The sequence below is a fragment of the Colletotrichum phormii genome, assembly GCF_030913505.1.
Source record: "Colletotrichum phormii strain CBS 102054 chromosome Unknown BDP81scaffold_27, whole genome shotgun sequence".
In the NCBI taxonomy this organism is placed as follows: domain Eukaryota; kingdom Fungi; phylum Ascomycota; class Sordariomycetes; order Glomerellales; family Glomerellaceae; genus Colletotrichum; species Colletotrichum phormii.
In genome coordinates, this window is record NW_026851469.1 from 397,413 (window position 1) to 417,567 (window position 20,155).

The 20,155-nt window shown below is 51.2% G+C and overlaps 8 protein-coding genes and 1 non-coding gene across 9 annotated transcripts; 4 read left to right on the forward strand and 5 right to left on the reverse strand.

Moving 5' to 3' along the window:
* Positions 1-50: 50 nt before the first annotated feature.
* Positions 51-123, reverse strand: BDP81DRAFT_t328. The gene has a single exon. It is a non-coding gene; the product is annotated as a tRNA-Lys (tRNA).
* A 325-nt stretch (positions 124-448) lies between these two features.
* On the reverse strand, positions 449-2,005 carry BDP81DRAFT_358670 (uncharacterized protein). Its single transcript, XM_060586366.1, has 2 exons — positions 1,072-2,005; positions 449-1,012 (listed from the first exon to the last, which is right to left on the reverse strand). Exons 1-2 carry the CDS (start codon positions 1,748-1,750, stop codon positions 717-719), a joined length of 975 nt encoding a protein of 324 aa, XP_060439809.1. The 5' UTR covers positions 1,751-2,005; the 3' UTR covers positions 449-716.
* A 3,712-nt stretch (positions 2,006-5,717) lies between these two features.
* On the forward strand, positions 5,718-7,043 carry BDP81DRAFT_438883 (short chain dehydrogenase). Its single transcript, XM_060591356.1, has 3 exons — positions 5,718-5,966; positions 6,122-6,659; positions 6,720-7,043. Exons 1-3 carry the CDS (start codon positions 5,855-5,857, stop codon positions 6,916-6,918), a joined length of 849 nt encoding a protein of 282 aa, XP_060439810.1. The 5' UTR covers positions 5,718-5,854; the 3' UTR covers positions 6,919-7,043.
* A 1,176-nt stretch (positions 7,044-8,219) lies between these two features.
* BDP81DRAFT_438884 (uncharacterized protein) lies at positions 8,220-8,706 on the forward strand. The gene has a single exon (XM_060591357.1). It carries the CDS (start codon positions 8,258-8,260, stop codon positions 8,501-8,503), a length of 246 nt encoding a protein of 81 aa, XP_060439811.1. The 5' UTR covers positions 8,220-8,257; the 3' UTR covers positions 8,504-8,706.
* Positions 8,707-8,854: 148 nt separating this feature from the next.
* On the reverse strand, positions 8,855-10,030 carry BDP81DRAFT_465132 (uncharacterized protein; the record flags this gene model as incomplete). Its single annotated transcript, XM_060594236.1, has 5 exons — positions 8,855-9,288; positions 9,352-9,537; positions 9,592-9,638; positions 9,690-9,918; positions 9,952-10,030. 5 exons carry the CDS (start codon positions 10,028-10,030, stop codon positions 8,855-8,857), a joined length of 975 nt encoding a protein of 324 aa, XP_060439812.1.
* Positions 10,031-10,758: 728 nt separating this feature from the next.
* Positions 10,759-11,823, forward strand: BDP81DRAFT_454258 (uncharacterized protein; the record flags this gene model as incomplete). The annotated part of the gene is made up of 2 exons (XM_060592917.1): positions 10,759-10,843; positions 10,928-11,823. 2 exons carry the CDS (start codon positions 10,759-10,761, stop codon positions 11,821-11,823), a joined length of 981 nt encoding a protein of 326 aa, XP_060439813.1.
* Positions 11,824-12,821: 998 nt separating this feature from the next.
* BDP81DRAFT_331472 (uncharacterized protein) lies at positions 12,822-15,065 on the reverse strand (the record flags this gene model as incomplete). The annotated part of the gene is made up of 2 exons (XM_060585509.1): positions 12,822-14,570; positions 14,607-15,065. 2 exons carry the CDS (start codon positions 15,063-15,065, stop codon positions 12,822-12,824), a joined length of 2,208 nt encoding a protein of 735 aa, XP_060439814.1.
* Positions 15,066-15,670: 605 nt separating this feature from the next.
* Positions 15,671-16,964, reverse strand: BDP81DRAFT_465133 (major facilitator superfamily domain-containing protein; the record flags this gene model as incomplete). Its single annotated transcript, XM_060594237.1, has 5 exons — positions 15,671-15,757; positions 15,788-16,443; positions 16,503-16,531; positions 16,561-16,869; positions 16,918-16,964. 5 exons carry the CDS (start codon positions 16,962-16,964, stop codon positions 15,671-15,673), a joined length of 1,128 nt encoding a protein of 375 aa, XP_060439815.1.
* Positions 16,965-18,963: 1,999 nt separating this feature from the next.
* Positions 18,964-20,073, forward strand: BDP81DRAFT_331453 (uncharacterized protein; the record flags this gene model as incomplete). The annotated part of the gene is made up of 4 exons (XM_060585507.1): positions 18,964-18,999; positions 19,133-19,359; positions 19,413-19,759; positions 19,826-20,073. 4 exons carry the CDS (start codon positions 18,964-18,966, stop codon positions 20,071-20,073), a joined length of 858 nt encoding a protein of 285 aa, XP_060439816.1.
* Positions 20,074-20,155: the final 82 nt, after the last annotated feature.

The following is a 20,155-nucleotide window of genomic DNA, read 5'->3' on the forward strand; positions in this document are numbered from 1 at the left end:
TGCAAAAGAATAACCCGAAGAGTGGCTTTGCCAATTGTGGTGAGGATTTGAGCCTCACGCGGGGGTCGAACCCGCAACCTTGAGATTAAGAGTCTCACGCTCTACCGATTGAGCTAGCAAGGCGGGTTTTGTTTGATGAAAGCCTAGCCAATTTCGGGGGTCATGATGCCTTCTGGGCAAACCCATTTGCGCTTCCCTGATGTTGAGACTCCCCAAGTGACAGCAAGAAACAAAAAGTGAGAGGCTCGGCAGTCCAATGCGGAGTCGTGAAAAGCGAAAGTGGTTAAATGAATTGAGTGTAGCTAGTTGAACCTTGATTACCTTAGGCGACGAACAGTTTTCCCCAATTCGAGAAGCGAACACTGCCATTTGGTGACGGCTAGCACAGACCATGCTAGATTGTTGAAGAGAACAGGTGAGCTCCGACTTGTGAGATAGCATAGACATTGTTGACATGTGTAATAGCAATGGTATAATCTACTAGAGGTGCCTAAATCCAATAATGACGAACCCAGAGTGTGCAGTGAAGAAGGTGTACATTCAGGATCAGATAATGGTTCATCTCTTTCTGATGAGAGACATTACCGAAGTAGTAACTATTAAGAATGCGTGATGTCCAGTGTCAAGACACCATGATGAATCGTCAAGCTGCGCCCCAAACTCCCCGCTTAGAATAGAAACAGATCGATCATTTAACACCAGTCATTCGTCATTGATCACTTCGTGGCCGTCGGAGCTCCGTCGCCCAGCTCTGCCCTCGGCACCTCCCGCTCCGTGCTATCCAGCTCGCTGACCGGGTGCAAATCGCTCCCAAGGGCAGAGTATGATGGAAGATGCCGCGGACCTGTAGGGTGGCCGCTGAGAGAGCTCACATTGCTGTCCGAGAAGGTTGACATATGGCGCGGGTCCATGCTCATGGGTGAGCTAGGATGCTTCATGGAGTAGTATGGTGAGTGCGGCGGAGGTGATGAAGGGGCATGAGACTCGGGGACGGCTGTTGTCGCATACGATGCTGTAGGATATGTCAGTCCTTGATCTGATTCCAACTGGGTGATTGTGGTGAAGACTTACCATATGCTGGATCGTAGGGGCTAGGACTGCTGTGTGGCACATATCCCATCTCAGGGTGTTGGCTCGGATGAGGACTCTGTACAGCAGGCTCCCACGCCGGCGGTTCACGCCTCTCGTTGCGCTTTCTGGCGTGCCACCCACATCTCCATATGATCGCCACGACGATGCCAACAGCTACTGCCGCGCCAATCGCAATGCCGACAATGGCTCCCGTTCCCAAACCTCCACCACCACCTGCGGAAGGAGACCCACTCGGAGTCGGTGTGGCCGTCGCCGATGATGATGCCGACGGCGTGGGTGTCACGGACTCATCCCGGAGGAACACGGCCCTCGAGCTCGCATTCGAACTCAGCGTCGCCGATATAAGATTCGTTTGCGGGCATAACCCGTCCGGCTCCTGGCACGGGTTCGTCGCGCAGCACCCGATGAAGGAGATATCGTTTGTGCACGTCCAGAAGATCTCGCTCGGCGGCCTGGCGTCGTCACAGCCCTGGGCTGGTATGTTTGCGTAGCGGTCCGGGTTGAAGGCCGATATCCTCCTGTCCTTTGTCGGGCACTTCCCGCTGCCGTCGGCGCAGGGGTTTGTCGCACAGCAGCCTAGGAACTCGACTTTGCTATCTTCGCAGATGTAAAAGTCGCCACCTTTAGGACAGCTTAAACCCAAGCTGGCTACCGCCATTGTGTGTGGTTGAATGATGCGAAGCTGTAGATATATTCGGTTTGAGTAGAGGCCCGGGTTCACTCTCGAGGTTCACGGTTCGAGGCCCAGCTTGTGTAGTATATGAAAATAACAGTAGAGAAGTTTGAGGAGACTTGACAGGAACACATGGTTATGCTACATAAGACACAGGTTTGATATGTATATAAGCTCATAAGCGTAAACTTCAGGGAAGGCCCGCAGTCAAAAGGTGTCACCAACGGCCCCAAGCCTGCACATCATGCTGATCGCCGCCTCGACCGGGCAACATCATTCGACATGTCGGATTTGGACGGGGTTTCTTGGGTGAGGTACCTGCAAGCAGCTTTGGAATCCTCGGTTTTCTTCTGCAGGCAGACAAACATTTGTCTTGTTGTTGCAAGGGAGCGTGGGAGGGCGGTGGGAGGATGCAGCCAAATTTCGCACTTGCGGGCCTCCACAGCCTCTTTTGGGGGCACAAAGCTGGGAAGCCTGGCTTCGCTTGGCAGCTGGAGCTGGCGAGCCTCTTCACTATCACCTGGGCGTTGATGGCTGCAGTGTTTTCAAGCAGGCTATGCTAGTCTACTAGGTAGGTATCGGAGTTGATCTGCATATGCTGTGTGATTCTTTGGAATCCTGTGCAGACAACCTTCTTTGGGTGTGTACGACCTCGGGGCAATAAAATAGAGACACAGAGGGACTGGGGGCCACGAGAATCACTTTGTTGATTGATGCGTGCCACTTCTGCGCCGCATGATCTCATGAGACAGGTTATGGACGCACAAGAGAGCAGTTGTGCAAACAATGATCTAACGGGAAGGCCGTTGGCGGCCACATGAAACTTTGGATGAGTGCATACGCGGCGAGGTAACTCTGTTGGTTGTGATCTAGATGTTGCGTTGTGTTGGTGCGTCTTGTTGGAACTGGGTGGTGGTTGGGAGGCTGAGGCTTTGCACTTTTTTGAAGGATCACCTGCGGAGTTCTTGGCCACTCAGCTGAGAATGAAAGTGAGATAAGCCCATGTCGGCTTCTCTTAGCAATTCCCAATAAAAATACGTGAAAGATGGGGAGGTTTGTCATGGTTGCAACCCCGATCGGGTAGGCTATTGCTGACAGGATGACAGGATTCCAACATAATTCCCGAGGATGCGGATTCGGGTTCACTGCTATCTGCAGTCCTGCTTCGGCTCACCATTGACAGCCTGGAATATACGAGAAATTCTTTTTTTGAAAAATTCGGCGAAGTGGTGCGATTGACGTTATGAGGCAAAGAAGCGAGAAAAGGTCATGAAACGAGACGAACTTGTACCGTACCGGATTATTGGGGCAAAGTCGCATCGCAACCCAGCCATTCGGGTCCAGAATGAGATGAGATGGGGGCGGACAAGAACACAACGTTGTCCGACCAGCCCGTCGTCGCCTCGTTCTCCGTAGAGTCTAATTTCTCACCATTGGAAAGGCTATACTCCTCCATGAGTGAGATGGCGATATCCGAGAACAAGGAGGGTCGGGGAGGAAGCAGGATGGAGGAGGGACTCATGGAGGTGTCTCGCTGACCGCTCCGACCCGGAGCCTCGGTGCTGCGCTGGCTTTGCTGGCCACATTATGAACGTGATCGTGACTGCACGGCTCACGGGGCGGTGTCTCCAAGGCTGCCGGCGCCGAACGGAGTCGAATCCTCTGAACTCTCTCTCTTGTCGGGTTGACTTTCGCCACAAGTTATGCTTTGATGGGAAAGATGATTGCAGAACGTTATTTGTAAAGGAGGGGGGGGGGGGGACACGAATGCATTTCAAAGTTTTCTGCAGCCCCTCTGACAGCTATCGTAATGTAAAACAGATTCTTCGCTTGCCAGCAGTGGATTAGGAGGAAGAGTAATTTCTTGTTGGCCCATGACCGCCAGAAGAATCAGAATCACCAGGGATCAGTGCGGTGTGGTAAGGTAGTGAATAGTAAACCCCACGAAACAATGTTTACCCAACACCACACGGAAAACAGTTACCATATTTTGTCATCAGCCCGAAGATCGCAGACATTGTACGAGCCATGCGAAGAATAACGGGGGTCAAGCCCGATAAAATTGCCTTTTTTGGCAATTTCTCGAATGAAGGGGAGGGAGGGCGGCCTGGCGGGGATCTCCCGGCGTGGGCCGTTTTTCGAAGACCCAGCGCGGAGGCAACGCAGCCATTAGTTCGAGACTTCCGGGCCGGGCCATGGTCGAAGGAGGGAGGGGGGCCTCACGCCCGCGGCCCTCACGCCCGCGGCCCTCACAGTCACAGAGTTCACTTGCTGACCCGGGATGGCTGAAGTTCGTCGGGCCTCCGAGACCGCAACACCTTGGGCCGATTATGAGGCCTGGCTCTGGCTTTAATGGCTGGGAAGGGCCCTGCTTCGGATCCGGGCTTGAGCAACTAGAGCCGGTAGAGCCCTTCGAGCCGTGACTCTTGCAGATTGTCTCACGGCGGTTGCCGACTCAGTCTGACCCCTCCATTGGGCCCGTCACCATGGTGAGGACCGGTACCGATTGCCGTGTCTCGAGTGATGAGGCACCCCTCCGGGCCTGTGGGTACCGGCTCTCCGGAACCTTTGCACCCGCAACGCAATCTCCAGGTTCGCCAAGGGAGCAGTTCTATTTTGAAGAGGCTTGACATCAGACGATGGCAACATCATGACACGCACATGGTGATGAGGAGTAAAACCTCGTCAGTCTGCAAACTCGTGAAAACGCCGAGCAAGTATCGCCGCTGGTCGGTGATGCGGATGTGATACGGTGGCGAGCGGATTCGCACAAGAGCCCGGGTCCAAGAAAAACCTTCCAAAATCACCGCAACACGTCGTCAACGTAAGCAGTCCCAAGTACGGAGGTGTAGCACTGATCCTCTCGGACGGCGTTGAGAATCCTATCAGACGGTCTTCGAGACTCGTGGCGGCGCCATATCCTATGGTTGACCGGCAACCCTCTTGATTAAGGTGGCAGCACTTCCTATGGTGATTACCTTGGTGATTACCTTGGTGATCCGTGGCCGGGATGTGGAGAGGGCGGCCCCCCATGCCCGGGGAAGAACCCCGAATCCTCTTGTCTCGAACACCAACGCATCCGAAAGCCTTGCGGGGCACATGGGAATGAATTGCGCTTCGGCGAGCTGGATGTCGTCCGAATAGCGAGAAAAGAGCGAGTTCACGTAGGCAAGGCACATAGGGCGATCCTCACGGCCAGTCAGCCACGGGCCACCAGAGGGATTCGCGCCGAAGACAATGGCGAGGACCAACCACCTTGATCATTGTACGGCAAGGGCTCACAGGAAAGCCAATTATGGGGTGCCTCTGCGGGTATGTACGCGTGGGTACAGGTGTATGGGCGAGGGCGAGCAAAGGGATCCGTGGCGGTGGGACATGCCGCCTTGGCTTGCGGCCGAGGCTCGGTCCGGGCGGTCTCAATAACTTCAATGTTCTATCCAATGTTCCCCGGCAACTTGAACTGAGGTAACAATAAGGGGGAGAAGAAACGACCGTGGTAGCGCTTCGGTCGTGTGGGTGAACCGTCGTGTGGTGAACCCAGGCGCGCCAAGGGGACCGGTCAAGCAAGTGCTAGTTCAGGGACACACAATGAAAGGCAAAGATCAGCCCAAAAAAAGAATAGGGATGGACACTCTCTGGCTGCCTTGTGGCGTTACGTTAACTATGTTCGGCTCTCGCTTTTTTGGTGCGGGAAGCGATGTGCAGCAGTTGGGAAACTAGCAGCAGCTCCTGCACCCCAAAGACCTTTGAACCGTCTCGTTTCACGGACGTCCGGAGGCGCACGTCCATGTCCGGCGGTCTCTCCACGGGCGTCCGGGCGCGCGACGAACCGCCTCAGGTGAGGCGGTTGTCTAGGAGGGGAAAGCGAGTAAATAGAAACAATGGAGTTGTAAAGGAGAGATTGTTGAGATTGAGATGTCATATTTAAGAACCTGGAATGCCAACCTCTAGACATCTACTTCCCGAAACAATTCAGCAGAACTCAATCACTCACTTAACCAATCGAACTCCTCGGTATCTCGACGATCCAACCCTCTTGACCAATATATCACTCCACCCACAGTCAACACCACATTAATCACCCTCAAAATGCCTGGCGTTACTTCTCAGTCTACCGGTTCCAAGTACGATGCCATTCCCGGCCCCCTGGGTTTGGCCTCTGCTTCCCTCGAGGGCAAGGTCGCCCTCGTGACCGGTGCCGGTACGTGCCATCCAATGCTTTCCTCTCTCACTCTATCCTCATAGGATGCGCTTCTCGGGAGAGCTGCAACCGACAATCAGCAAGCTTCCTAGGGTGCATCATCAGGGTGGTCTGTTCGTCTGATCTAAAACTCAACTAACACAAACACCATCTAGGCCGTGGTATTGGTCGTGAGATGGCTCTTGAGCTCGGACGTCGCGGTGCCAAGGTCATCGTCAACTACGCCAACAGCGCCGACACCGCCGAGGAGGTCGTCCAGGCCATCAAGAAGGGCGGCTCTGACGCCGCCGCCATCAAGGCCAACGTTTCCGACGTCGACCAGATTGTCTCCATGTTCGCCGAGGCCAAGAAGATCTTCGGCAAGCTCCACATTGTCTGCTCCAACTCCGGTGTCGTCTCCTTCGGCCACGTCAAGGATGTCACCCCCGAGGAGTTCGACCGCGTCTTCTCCATCAACACCCGCGGACAGTTCTTCGTTGCCCGCGAGGCCTACAAGAACCTCGAGGTTGGCGGCCGTGTCATCCTCATGGGTTCCATCACTGGCCAGGCCAAGGGTGTTCCCAAGCACGCCATCTACTCTGGTTCCAAGGGAACTATCGAGACCTTCGTCCGCTGCATGGCCATCGACTTCGGTGACAAGAAGATCACCGTCAACGCCGTTGCCCCCGGTGGTATCAAGACCGACATGTACCGGTAAGTGCACACTTGGTCCCCAAAGTCATCTCACAGACCAAGAAGCTAACAAACACCCAGTGACGTCTGCCGCGAGTACATCCCGGGTGGTGCTGAGCTCGACGACGAAGGTGTCGATGAGTACGCCGCCGGCTGGTCCCCTATGCACCGTGTCGGTCTCCCGATCGACATTGCCCGTGTCGTTTGCTTCCTGGCTTCCCAGGACGGCGAGTGGATCAATGGAAAGGTCCTCGGCATCGACGGTGCTGCTTGCATGTAAACTACGTATACCTATTGTAGTAATCGGAGTAATGGGCATCGGACGGGGATACTAGATTGGATCACTGTACATTTTAGATTTATGACAGGGGATATAATGAATAAAGATATGTGCCCCATTACAAAGAGACTTCTCGCCTCGTAACCTTCGCGTCGATTTCAACTCTGTCTTCTAGTCTGGTCAACAGGTTTTAGTTGGGAGGGGCTCGATTGCTGTCTGCCGAAATGGGGATTGGATTATGAAATTGGATTCAATCGTTATTCGTCAACATTGATCGGAACTTGGAACGGCACGAAGCATCACACGAAGTCTTCTTCATTGCTGCTGTTGTCGAAGGGCCAGGTCTAACCCTAACACAACCACAAATTGTAAGGCCCGCGCCATCTGTCATTGTAAACCATTTGTACTCCTTACCAATATTATCGCATCTTCTGTACTTGTACTTTTGTGTGAAACCTGCCGATGGTCAACTAATTTAACAGTTGCTCTTCACAGTCAAGATCTGGGCGTGTATGGCAAAGTCCTGCGTTACTCCAGCTGATGCTACCTTAGGTTAAGTTCCTGGATACTTCAACTGCTTGCGTCCCCGATGGTAAGTTGTGATCTTGAAAGTGGCCGTTGGACACCAAAAAAGCCCGGAGTACTTAGTAGACTACGGATACTAAGTAAGATTCCTACGGCGTGAGAGTTAACCAACTTTCGCGATTCCCCTACGCGTAAATACCCGTATTGAATTCGCCTGGTTAATGAAAGATGAAGCGCATAGGCAAAACCCGAAATTCTTCGACTTCCCCGAGACTCTCGGGAGATTCGGCAGTTGCGGTGAATGATCGACACGGACAAGCCCGTCCAGTTGCTTTCTTAGAGTTTCGTGGTTGTGGTTCTCCTGTCTCCATCTTGTCGACGTGTGAGTCCTAGAGTACTATATCCCAAATGAAAACTGCTAGCCGTAACCTTGAATTCGGCAAAAAGTGTCCGTGTTCCTGCCAGTTTGACCAACAGTTCGCTGATAGAGTTTGATAAGATAGTTCGTGTGGTGGTCTAAGAAGAATGCGATCGTCGTTAGCTTGACTCGTACAGGGCAAAACCAGCTTGTTCTGGGGGAAATGAGGCGCTGCACAAGTCATGTAACTACGAGGCGACCTCGAGGAGGATATTGCTAATAATCACAACACGGAGAAACCGCTTAGGGTGAAACTCAAACATCCCAGTCTTTGGATACATATACACTTGCGGCCAGCCCGAGCTGGCAGTTGTTTCTCGATTACTATACACACTCAACCAATAAGCTCTTTACAACTACCAACCAGTCTTTACCAGCCTGAAACCCAAATTCAAAATGCACGCCGCTTCTATCCTCCTCGTCGCCCTCTCCGCCGTCGGCATGGTTGCCGCCAAGCGCGACTGCAGACGCGACAGATCCCACCCCGGCCGCGGCTGGTACTGGATCGTCGAGGGCGACACCCTCAACGAGATCGCCGCCGATTTCGGTTCCACCGCCAACATCATCGCCGCCATGAACGGCATCCCCAACCCCGACTCCATCCCGGCCTGGAAGACTATTGTCGTCCCCTGCCCTCCTTAGATTATCCAAGCTAAATCGAATGGATACCCCGCGATACAACACTGGCGCACCGCAAGCGAACTTCATTACCGCCAGAAACTTCGCATGTCTGGTCAACTACCCAGTCAAAGTTTAGGGCAGAGCTTAGATAATGCATAATACACGTTGAAAGCTCGTTGGATCTGACGAAGTATTCAGTGAATCGATTCACTTTTTGGCACCAGTGATCAATGAATGAATGATTCGGGAGCTCCATGTTCCTAGCGCCCGCAGTTTGACACTGTTTGACACCAGATATGTAGCAAAATCGTTCTTCGGGGGAAGCATCGACGTAGATATCGAAAGACGAACAGAAATCTCTTCTCATTCAGGCTATGTGCTACCTTTCCGACGGTCTCTAGGCTTCATCTCGAACTCAGACACGCCTGTAGGAGCATTCTTGTCAGCTGCTTCATTACGATGTTCAGTCTGAGGTCGAGGTGCGTACTCGACGCTCACCTCAGTGGTCCATGTGATGCCGCCTCTTCCACCAGTACTGCTTCCTTGCTGCCCTGAAACCAGGATGCTGCTGTCACTGGATGCATCGTGCTCTCTTGGCTCTGCTCTTGTAGCCGTCACAGTGCTCTGATTGTAGAATCTGCCACTTGCATCCCCCGTCTTGATGTATGCCCCAGCTCCCGGGGATGACTCTGTTCGTTTTCGGACCTGGCGAACGAAACCGCGAAGAACAGGTATAGATGCTGAAATGATGGTGACGTTTGGTTCGGCCATGGACCAGACCCAGTAGACTGCTTGGTTGTACAGATCTGGTAATCGAAATATAGTGAGCTCCTACAACCTTGTTTTACATCATAGAAGAGGCCACTTACAATCAGGAGATCTCACGTTGATCAACACGTAGCCGTGAACAGCTTTCATTACCCCTGTAACACCTGCTAGGATCCCCATGCTCAAAGCCATGGCCAAGCAACTTCTCTCCGATTGTTTCATTTGTAGGTTGAAGATCATCTTCCACGGCAAAAGAGCAAGAACCACGTCGCAAACAGCTGAGTATACTGTAGTAGATGAATCAGACTTCGACATCATGGCTGCGTAAGGTTGAAACTTACATGCACTGAAGACACTGAATATTACCGACTGGTCTACCCGCCAGCACCTATCCCCTCCGATATGTTCTTCATCTGGTGCACCTCAAATAGCCTGCCACGACGCGATGATGTGGATCGCAAACTGCAGGTTCATAGTAACGATGACGCCCCAGACGAGCTTCGCTTCCCAGCCTCCGGGCATCAACCTCAGCAGCGTGATTCCAAACGATGTCTTTGTCAAACCCAGAGCGACAGATTGGAGGTTGTGATGTATTCGGGCGATGGTGATCTTCAGCAAGTTTCCTCGAATAAGAAAGACAGCCATCAACCAGGACACGCTTGCCGATGCTAGAAGCAAGAAGAACTAGCCTACGATGAGACTCCAGTCGTCTGCTTGGAGCCCGATCCCGGTGTTTCGAAGTCGGCTATAGACTCGTAGGGCGAGGAAGATGGTTGACATGAGGAGCATCTAAAAGTCGAGACGCAAATCAGAATACTACAATTCGAATCGGATGGTCTTGCTCCCTCGGTTTGGCAATCTTGACTTACTACCCATGTCGTTGCGTAGACAAGCGCGAGAGATCGCTGTTGGCCCATGCCATAATGCTGGCATGCAGATGGAGATCTGGAGCTGGTGGCTTCAGATCACCACGAATCTTCCAATGCCTAGCGGAAGGCCACAACAGGATCCCTCTTCACGAACTTGGATCCAGCTTTGGAAAATGGTAGATATTTAAGTTAAGTAAGATTGGCATACCCGCCCGCAGGCTATCGGCTTACTCTCTAAAGTCCATGCTGACCAAAATCTACTTTTAACATCACAATCTTCAAGCCGAGTCATATCCCATTGCTAGTTGCGGCAAAGCCTTGCGGAGCCACGAGCCGACCCTTGCTGCCCTCCTTGGCAGTATCCGCATAATAACCATATCCAGGTAATCGCTACAGAACCAGTCGAGGATTTCTAAGCTGTGCCGCCCGTAGGCCCCAGATAAAAGCACGATTGACCAAAGAATCGAAGATGCGAGACCGAGCTTGTCAAAAGCGGCTGTTTCAACGGAACTGCCGATTGGGCGGGCCAGAGCGTTCTAACAAAGGTAAAAGAATTCCAGACGTAGTTTTGCAGAGTGACGAACTAATACCGGGAAGAGTATCGCTCAAATCCGCCCTGCTGCCCGTTGGGGCAACGTCATGGCCTACCTCGAAACATACAATTTGGGAGTCACAGGTGGACGATCTGGCCATGTTGGCGTTGGCGGATTGCTGGTGTCCGGCGGTGCATCCTACCACACACAGCTTTACGGCTTTTCATGCGATAATGTCGTAGGCTATGAAGTGGTTCTCGCTGATTGATCGATAGTTGAGGCTAATACCGAGGAAAACGCAGACCTCTTCAAGGCTTTGAAAGGCGGTGGAAGCAACCTGGGAATTGTCACTCGGTTCGACCTTAGAACCTTTGCCGTACCCCCTACCGGTGCCTATGGCGGCCTGATCTTTGCTTCCTGGAGCGACTTGGATGTCGTTATTAACCAGTTTGTCAGCTATGCCAGTTCAATTGGTTCCGGCAACCCCGACCACGAGTTTGTCGTCGATCGATCCGACGCCGGCAACCTTGCTGTGATGGCCATGGCAGTCAGCACTGACGGCAACGAAAACTTGACGACGTTTGTCCCGTTCAACGACATTACTCTGACGAGGGACATGAGATCCAAGCAGCCTCTCAGCAAGATTGCGGCGACCATTGCCGACACTGGCGGATCACATTACATCCCTTTCTCTCTCTCTCTGCAAGCCACTCCGGAGATCATGAAAAAGGCTGCCGACATCTTCGTGGCTCTGACACAAGAGTTGGATGCCACAAGTGTTCCGGTTTCCGTCAACTTTGATTTCCAACCCCTACCCAAGAACCTCGCCTCGGTCAAACCCGGCAACAACATCCTAGGCTTCGACAAAAACCTACCTGCCGACTCAATTCTCTCGGAGGCTAGAGGCACCCTGGAAGCTACTGATGTAGAGTGTGGAGGAATTGTTGAGAGAATGATGGGTAGGGCCATCGAAGAGCTGAGGGCGTACTCTGCTTCTTTTGAAGGTCACTCGACATTTCTGTACATGAACTACGCCAACCCGGAACAAGACGTTATTGGATCCTATGGCGCAGAAAGTGTACGGCTACTGAAGGATACGGCTGCAAAGTACGACCCGGCGGGCTTCTTCCAGCGTCGGATTCCTGGAGGGTGGAAGGTGAGCCGGGTATGAGCATCCATAAACAAGGGGACAGAACCAAGGTCTTGTTACCCGTGCCCTTTTGAATCAGCAGGTGGAACTATTGTAAGCGAAGATAGTATCCCAAATTTTGCATATCTGAAATTTCAGTCTATTTGTGTGAAGCTAACGCCGTCTTGTATCAATCCTAATGACGAAATACATTCCACGTAAGCCAATTCCTTCCTACAAAACAAGGGATTTTACATAATGTAGACGTCCTAGAACCTTAATATTCTTCTTGTGTAGGGGAAGTTTAGTTTCTGAAATACACGTAGCAGTTCTCTCGATCTTCTGGTTGTTCTTTACATGACCAGGCATGCGTTTTCTGCTTCGACAGACAGGCTCACACCACACTTCTCTGCCTGAACCTTTAGGGGGGTTTGAAATTCCGTGAAGTACATATAATCAGTCAAGTCGGAGAACGCGTGCTTGAAGTGCTTTGTGAAGATGGAAAGACGCTCCTTATTGTCTTGATCCGAGTCCATAACACTGCGAGCAAGGTGAAGACGATTATGGGCTGCTACGGCTTGAGAATCGTGCGAACAGCCTGAACAGCGCCAATCGGGCCCATCTTGCTCGTCCAGTTCATCTTCGATTTTTTGAAACACATTCATAAGCGTCCAGGCGATCTCAGTGTAGTTGAATCCGGAAAGGGCGCGGCAACCGACAATGTCGTTGGAGATATCAACCTTTGCGGCCTCCAGATCCTCGAGAATTATTTCCAAATTGCCCCAGTAGGTGCTGTTGTCCTCCTGCCCCTCTGGATTAGCCAGCATCTTTGGCTTGAAGAGTACACGGCACTCTTCAGCTATTTCCATTCCTTCATCAAAAGAAACAGAGACCCCCAACCATTCGTCGCTCATTCCCTTGTTTAAGGCAGTGCGTACTAGTTCTGTCTCCTCGAATTGAACTTCTCCTGTTTCTGGGTTGAATCGCCTTGCTTGATCGAGGCGAACTATTCCAATTGCAGACCAAGGATCAAGCAGCTTTTACGGTATGCGGCTGGGGTCCCAATTGGCCTCTTGATAAAGCACCAATTGAGATTTCGTACGAAACATGCTGAGGTTGCTCAAATCACCGACATCATACCCATCAATGCTGGGGACCTTCGACGCGTCGAAAACGTCTTGGAAACATCTCGCAAACTTGAACTTCGGGATTTCGCCTTTGGGGAAAATGGAGTCCCTAAAGAAGGCTCGGAAAAAGCCGGCGACTCGATTAACACGAATACTAGTCATCTGATCCAGATACCCACGCTCTTTCAGCATGTTGTGCAGATGTACGAATGTTATTGGCTCGACAATTTGATTCCAAGTCGCCATTGAAGCACTGTATACAAGCCGAAGGCCTTCGACAAGACCAACACCGCAGAGGTAGGGTGAGTAGTCCCACAATCCGTTGGAGTTGGCGTGTGAAAATCGAGAGGCAACTTTAGATCGATGCTCAGCCCCTTCAGCTATCCGAGAGAGGCCCAGGAGTGACTCAAAGTCAGCACCAAGGTCCCAAAGAGGGCAATCCTGGAAGAGAGTGTACTCAGGTTTGGGGTGTTCCAAGGCATGTTCCTGCAACTCACAAGTCACTGGGAGGAACCCTGGGCGTTGATTGGCGCAACCCCTCCCAAGAAAGGTTTTGACATGCCATGTGGGAACGAAAGAGGCGGCTGGACCTTTGACTCGATGGCCACTTTGTTCATCAAAGGACCAGCCTCGCCAGATCGTTGTTGCATCGACGATGCACTGCAGCTGGAAGACGTGATGTGGAAGAATCTTGTCTATTATGTTCGTGCTTGGCTTCTGCATGGCTAATGTAGTGACGAAAGACGCAAAATCTTCGAGTCCAAAGAGACCACGGGTATCAATTTGTTGGCCATGAGTAGTATTCCAGTTGATGTCCTCAAGACTCGTCAACTTGTCGTTATCCTCAAGGTACTGAATGATGGGCAATGAAAAGATGTTCACCAGGTCAAAGAGCCAATTCATAGTGAATGATCGACGCCACGAGATCCTCTGTTCTGGAGTGGCAGACTCGATTGGAAAGTTGAGGTCCGAGTCTTTGATCTTGGCTTGCATTGCTTTGGTTGGCTTTCCTGTCCGGTTCTTTTGAAAGTCCTTGATGAAATCGAGTAGATCTTGGTATGTGTTGAGGAGCAATTGCTCTCGGATGTTATCGTTGTGCAATGTGTCAATGTCATGGTGGATATCTCCCCTGGGGACTGAGCCGGAATCCTGCTGAGACTGACTTCGATCAAAGGCCTGAATGATGTTTTGATAGCATTCGTTGCCAGGGAAGTCGATGAATATAGCCAGCTCTGTCTTTCTGACCTTAGCGATGGCCACCTTTGACACAGCGCCTGCTACGGCGCTGTTAACGTCATGGTACGCGACGTCTTCCCAGACATCCTGGAGGTAGGTTCGCATATCACACCACTCCGATTTGAAGGCACTGACGGCCATGCTGTATTCGTCCATGAGATCCTCGTCTGCTTCAAGGATGAGATAGCTGTCGAGAGGTGCTTCCTTGGCGTCAGAGTCTGCTGCAGGAACTTTCTTTGACCCCTTGCTTTTGCCTTTGCCCTTCTTGTTCTTCTTTCCTTTGTTGAACTTCTTCTTGTTCTGAATGACACTTAGGCTCTCATTGCCGCTCTCGGATTCTGGTTCACTCGTCTGGTCATCCACACCGAGATCCAAGGCGCTAAACTTGTTGCAGAAAATGAAGTCCTCGACAACTTCGGCAGCCTTCTTGAATGGAGAGGTCTGGACCCCGGGACCCTTGACTGTTCTGCCTGGCGAACTGTTTGGGGTGGCCTCCGCCCGAGAGAGCCAGACCTCTCCCCCAAGGAGGACGAAAACTTCGATGAGAGTGTTGATGAAGTGCCAATGACTTTCATTGCTCTTTGCGATCTTGGCATCAGAATTCGTAGAAACAATGGACTTCCATGAGTCGTAATGGGCGATTCTTGCGCGAATAACGGAGCGAAGCCAATAGAAGACTTTAGAGGGAACTTTGACATCCCCAGCCACAATGAGGCGGGCCATTGATAAAATGTCTTTGACTTGGAAATGAGTCGATGTGTAAGCCTTCTGAGTAGATGGTTCACTTGCGTTCATGACGCTGTTTGTTTTGTTCCGCATCCAGGAAAGAAGCAAGTTTGTGTCGCGCTTGTATCCGAGGTATGATTGTCGTGAAGCCCTCGGCACTGCCCCGTTTTCATCTGGTTGAGTATGGGTAGCCATTGCTAATTCGTTTGGCCAATCAGTCTTGTAAATCTTTGGATCTCAGACTCACCTGTATTTGGGCGGATTTGCAAGCACAGAGAAAGATTCAAGCGGATGTGTGTGCAAGAAACCCGAAAGACCTCCGAGACGTAGTGAGTAGCGAGGTGAATAAATTAAAAGGCAGACAGGTGGACGGTCTATATGGGGTCAAGAAAAGAGACCCAGAGAGGGTCTATGCTTAAATCTGGAAGGAGTGGAAGGGAGAAATGTGACAATGTTACTAGTTTGTTTGAGAACAATTCTATAATAAGATGTTAGGACATGAGGAAGGGATGAATGTGCCCAAAGGGGTACGGCCTACACATCTGTCTTCACTCCCCTACTTGATTGATTGTTTCTTACTGCAGCACCGAAGGGAAGACCACGCAAAGTATATCAATATTTGATAATGAAATTCGTTATAAGATATCAAAGATCTCAAACACCTCTGAAGGATTCGATCCGATGACCATTGTCCTTGCCACCATGTAGCAGATAAGAGATACAGTGTAGGAAGATCCCGAGAACAGGATCAATGACGTTCATTCCATTTCAGACCCACCATTGCTCCCCAAGAGCAGCCCTCAGAGAGGAATACCTGTCAGTGTCCCAAACCTAGCTGAAAGCATGGCCGTGGACAAGAAACGACCATAGTCTCGAGAGTCGCAAAGCTGGCCGATGCAAGCTGGAATCAGACTCACATTGCCCCCACTGGCAAACCCAAATATGAACGTGAATGCGAGAATAGTTGGCCATGAGCTACCCGCTGGTAGCCAAAGTGCAAAGACTGACACCGTACATAACCCGACGGTAAGAATGATGGTGTTGAATCGACCTATTCTATCTGAGACGAAGCCAGGAACGACGCGGCCGACAACACTGCCGGTATTGAGAAGAATTGGCAACACGTAGCTAGCATTGGCGGTTTGCCCCTTACTTACCGAAAATGACACAATATACGTGAGGGGTATAAGCACTCCGTACTCCATGAAGAAGATCCCCCCACAACAAGACAGGAACTTCAGGTCTTTGAACAAGTGGAAGTCTGGCCAGATGGTAGCGAAAGCTTTGCTGGGAGGCAGACGCGTTCGTAGAAATAAGTTGGTAGGGATCGCAAGTACCAGGTACGACAAAGCCAGGAGGCGCATGCTCCAAGCGAACCCAAGCTTTGGCAAAGCTACCTGTAAAACAAGGGGGAAGACGATGCCCCCGATCGAGCCGCCCGTTGCTGCGATTCCCATGGCTAGACTCCGTCTACTGTTGAACCAGTGCCTGATGATAGCAAACGCTGGGGTATTCAGCAAAGACGCACCGAGACCAGCCAGGACCGAGAAGGTCAACATTAGTTGATAGTAAGCTGTTTTCAGATCGTCAGTGTCGTTGTCTCTTTGATGCGGGCATTGCATTGTAACTTACTGTCGCAGAAGCTCAAGATAACGAGACTGCTGATCGTGATGATGCTTCCAAAAGCAACTAAATACGATATCCATGTTTGTCGAATATGGGCCCTGCTAAAATGCCAAACAGGTAGGTAACAAACAGGTAAATGGAGAAGATCCAGCCAATCTGAGAAGGCGTGTACTCTCGAACTTGATGCTCAGAGAAGTAAGACTCAAAGACTGCGGCTGTGTTTGGCAGACCGAAAACTGAAACCATCGCGCAGAATGAACCGAGCACCATGCCCCATCCCTCCACGCCGCCTTCCGGGTAAGTCAATTCCTCGCTGTCGCTGACTTCGTTGCTGGCAGTAGCATCCGCCGATTTCGTGTTGCTTTCGGCACGACTATCGTCATGGCTCGCTGCATGACTGACATTTGTGTTCTCGTCGAACCTCGCAGTTCGGCAATTCACGTCCAGTGGTCCAGCGGGTTTCGTCATTTCAACTAGGTGGCAGAATTTCCATGAGTAGTGAGTTGGTGGCCGGGGAATCAACAGTCAGGAAATAGGTCAAGTATTTGCGTGCAGTGTCGCAGGAAAGATCATCGTAGACGATATCGCGAAAGAAGCGAGCTAGCGCCTTGACGGAACTACGTTCAAATGTACGCGAGGATTCGCAGCAATGATCGCAAATAGGAAATGGCACAGGTGTTTAGTGGATATGATAGAAGCGACATGTACCTAGAAAGCATGGGCCTAAGCCGTATATCCTCGAAGTAAGGTAGCGAGGAGAGTTGATATTCATTCCTATTCAAGAACAGTATACTACGGCACTTGGGTTTTTGATGACAATCACTCAACTGACTAACTTTCGAAAGAACGCCGAGGAACATTACCAACGAGTAATGAATCAAAGAGCTCAGGGTCCAAGGAACACATTTCCCGGAGGATAACAAATCACGACGCACAATTTGGCTACTAAGTTCCACACCAAAGCATCATGGCTCGCGCCATGTTTCCCCGCACTTTTCCCCATTAGGCACATGTCCCAACTTCCGTGCGAATCGAGGCGAGTTTAACCATTCCTCTGCAGCCGTGATCCCGGACAGACCGTACTCGAGTTACAGATCTTGCAATTTTCTACACTGTTCCGTCGTTAATCTCTAATAACAAAAGCTCGTCAAGCTTGAAACCATACTTTTGCCTACTCTGGCTTTGGGGGACTGGATTTCAAAGCACTAGGGCTAACGACCAAGTCGTGTCAAGCACTATATAACTTGCCGGAGCTACAGGGTACGGCTTTGTTATCTACCGCAACAATAAACGTATAGCCCAGGGCTGCGGCCGTCTCGGCTTAGCAGAAGTGTTTGATGGTGAGGCGGAGGGGGCGAGGGCTGGGCTCCGACGGGCCCTTCAGACCTCCCAAGGCCGGCCTATACACATCTGCATCGACAATACCAGCGTTATTCAGGGGATTCGCGGTAAGATCCCAGACTCCTCACAAGCGGCCTTCCTCGAGATCCAGGAGGTAGCTAGGATACACGATATACAAACCCATTGGTCTCCTGGGCACCAAGGTATTAAAGGAAACGAAGAAGCAGACAGCCTAGCTAAGGAGGGAACAACTCTACCAGTCCTTAGGGGCCAACTAGCTACTCTATCAGGTATCAAGTGGCTTGCTAAAGAGCAGCCAAGACGCCAATATAGACGATGGTGGAAACAAGAGGCAACTCCCCGCTATACCCAACTAGGGCTCAAGGCTACCCTTGCTTGCCCTCCTGAACTTGGCCTCCCTAGGGCTGCCCTTCATCACCTCCTCGCGGCACGGTCAGGCCACGGGGACTTTGAACAATATCACCAACGCTTTAACCACACAGAAGCACTACTCACCTGCTCCTGTGGATGGGTTAAGGAGGCAGACCATCTAGTCTACTGCCGAAAGACCCTACTGAGGAGGCAACAGTGGCCCACCCTCTACCCCTACAGCCGCCTGGAGCCCGTAGGACCTATAGGGTCCCTCGATCGCTACTTCAAGGGGCTAATCACTGACTCTGAAGGCTTCCAGGCCTTCCTCTGCGTGACAGACTTCTTCCAGAAGATCTGCCCGCGGTACTAGGAGATAGGTCATAACCTATCCTCCAAACGACAAACTACCTCTATTAAGAAACCAGATGGTTATAACGGAACTAGGGCACCAGTGGGAACTAGGGATGGATAGAACACATAGTAGCTCACGAGCAAGATTTGGAGGACGTCAGGAGACGGCGTGTACTATATAGTATATAGCTAGAGCCTGCGACCCTTCACGCCACATACCCTTCGGGAGGTCTGCCGCAAGGGCGGCTGCGCCCTTGCCGCCATGGCGTTAAATAGAACAACAACAACAACAACTATATAACTTGCAACTTCCGACCCAAGCTATCGTACACTGTAATCAACTCACACAAAATCTATACCGTATCATCTCAATACCTCACTACACTCCAGATTGTAGATCACCATGGCCATCATTGCTGTCGCAGGTGGCACGGGGGCAGTAGGCAAGACTATCGTCGAGGGCATTGTTGCTCATGGCGGCCACAAGGTTTTCGTTCTCTCAAGAACGGTAAGTATTTATTCGTGAATCTACAACATCTCTTTGCAACACTGACTGACGCTCGATCAAATAGAGCCGAGAACCAAAAGATGGGGTACAGTTTCTCGCCGTTGATTACAAGGACGTTGAAGCCGTCAGCACGATCTTGCAAGATAACCAGGTTGACACTGTCATTTCCGCCATGGGTGTCGTCACGCCACAAACCAACGAGGCTCAAATCAACCTGGTCAAGGCATCGAACAAGTCCAGCTCGACGCGCCGCTTCATCATCAGTGCGTATGACATGCTGCACACAAGGGAGTAAGAACACCCCTACCCCGTCAATCTTACCATGGATGCTTATAATGCCTCAGCCAAATTTCGCATTATCCTCTCGCCCAGTACGCGTTTGAGGCAATCGACGAACTTGAAAAGACAGACATCGAGTACACTCGCGTGGTGAACGGCTTCTTCTTGGATTACTTTGGTATGCCGCACTACAAGTCGCATCTCCACCCCTGGGTCAACTTCGTGAACTTGGAGAAGAAGTGGGCTGTCATTCCTGGTGACGGCTCAGCCAGAGCCAACTTCATCACAACGCAGGACATGGCAAAGTACATTGCCCGCCTGGTCGGTCTTGACAAATGGTCGAAAGTGAGCAGCATCGTAGCTCAGAACCACTCTATTTCTGAGATACTTGCATTGGCGGAGAAGACACGAGGTGAGACCAAGTCTTGCTCAAGTTTGCGTGGATTCCGAATTCTTACTGACAGATGATTGCACACAGGCCCCAGCTTCAGGGTCGCTTATGATGACTTGGAAAAGCTCAAGACGGGAAAGATTTCTTTCATTGAGGACTTCCCGGGTTTCGAGCTCAGTCGTGAAGAGTCGGAGGCCTTGTTTGCAAAGGTTCACTACTATGCGGGCATCGGCAAGTTTCTTGTTCCCACTGAGGACACTTTGAACTCCAAGTTTCCGGATATTGTTCCGAAAACGACCGCTCAAGTGTTTGAGGAGTCATGGCAGGGTAAATGAGATATTTCTACACGTCGATTGATGAAGTCTAGTGCCCGCCATCGGGAAAAACGGCATTATATTAACTCATTTGAGCGGTTTT

What these genes read in the sequence shown, in the direction of transcription:
- BDP81DRAFT_358670 (XM_060586366.1), bottom strand. Translation starts at nt 1,750, where the DNA reads ATGGCGGTAGCCAGCTTGGGTTTAAGCTGTCCTAAAGGTGGCGACTTT. An exon ending in CCCCTACGATCCAGCATATG is followed by an intron (nt 1,013 to 1,071) that starts GTAAGTCTTCAC and finishes CATATCCTACAG; the next exon opens with CATCGTATGCGACAACAGCC.
- BDP81DRAFT_438884 (XM_060591357.1), top strand. Translation starts at nt 8,258, where the DNA reads ATGCACGCCGCTTCTATCCTCCTCGTCGCCCTCTCCGCCGTCGGCATG.
- BDP81DRAFT_438883 (XM_060591356.1), top strand. Translation starts at nt 5,855, where the DNA reads ATGCCTGGCGTTACTTCTCAGTCTACCGGTTCCAAGTACGATGCCATT. An exon ending in CGCCCTCGTGACCGGTGCCG is followed by an intron (nt 5,967 to 6,121) that starts GTACGTGCCATC and finishes AACACCATCTAG; the next exon opens with GCCGTGGTATTGGTCGTGAG. An exon ending in ATCAAGACCGACATGTACCG is followed by an intron (nt 6,660 to 6,719) that starts GTAAGTGCACAC and finishes ACAAACACCCAG; the next exon opens with TGACGTCTGCCGCGAGTACA.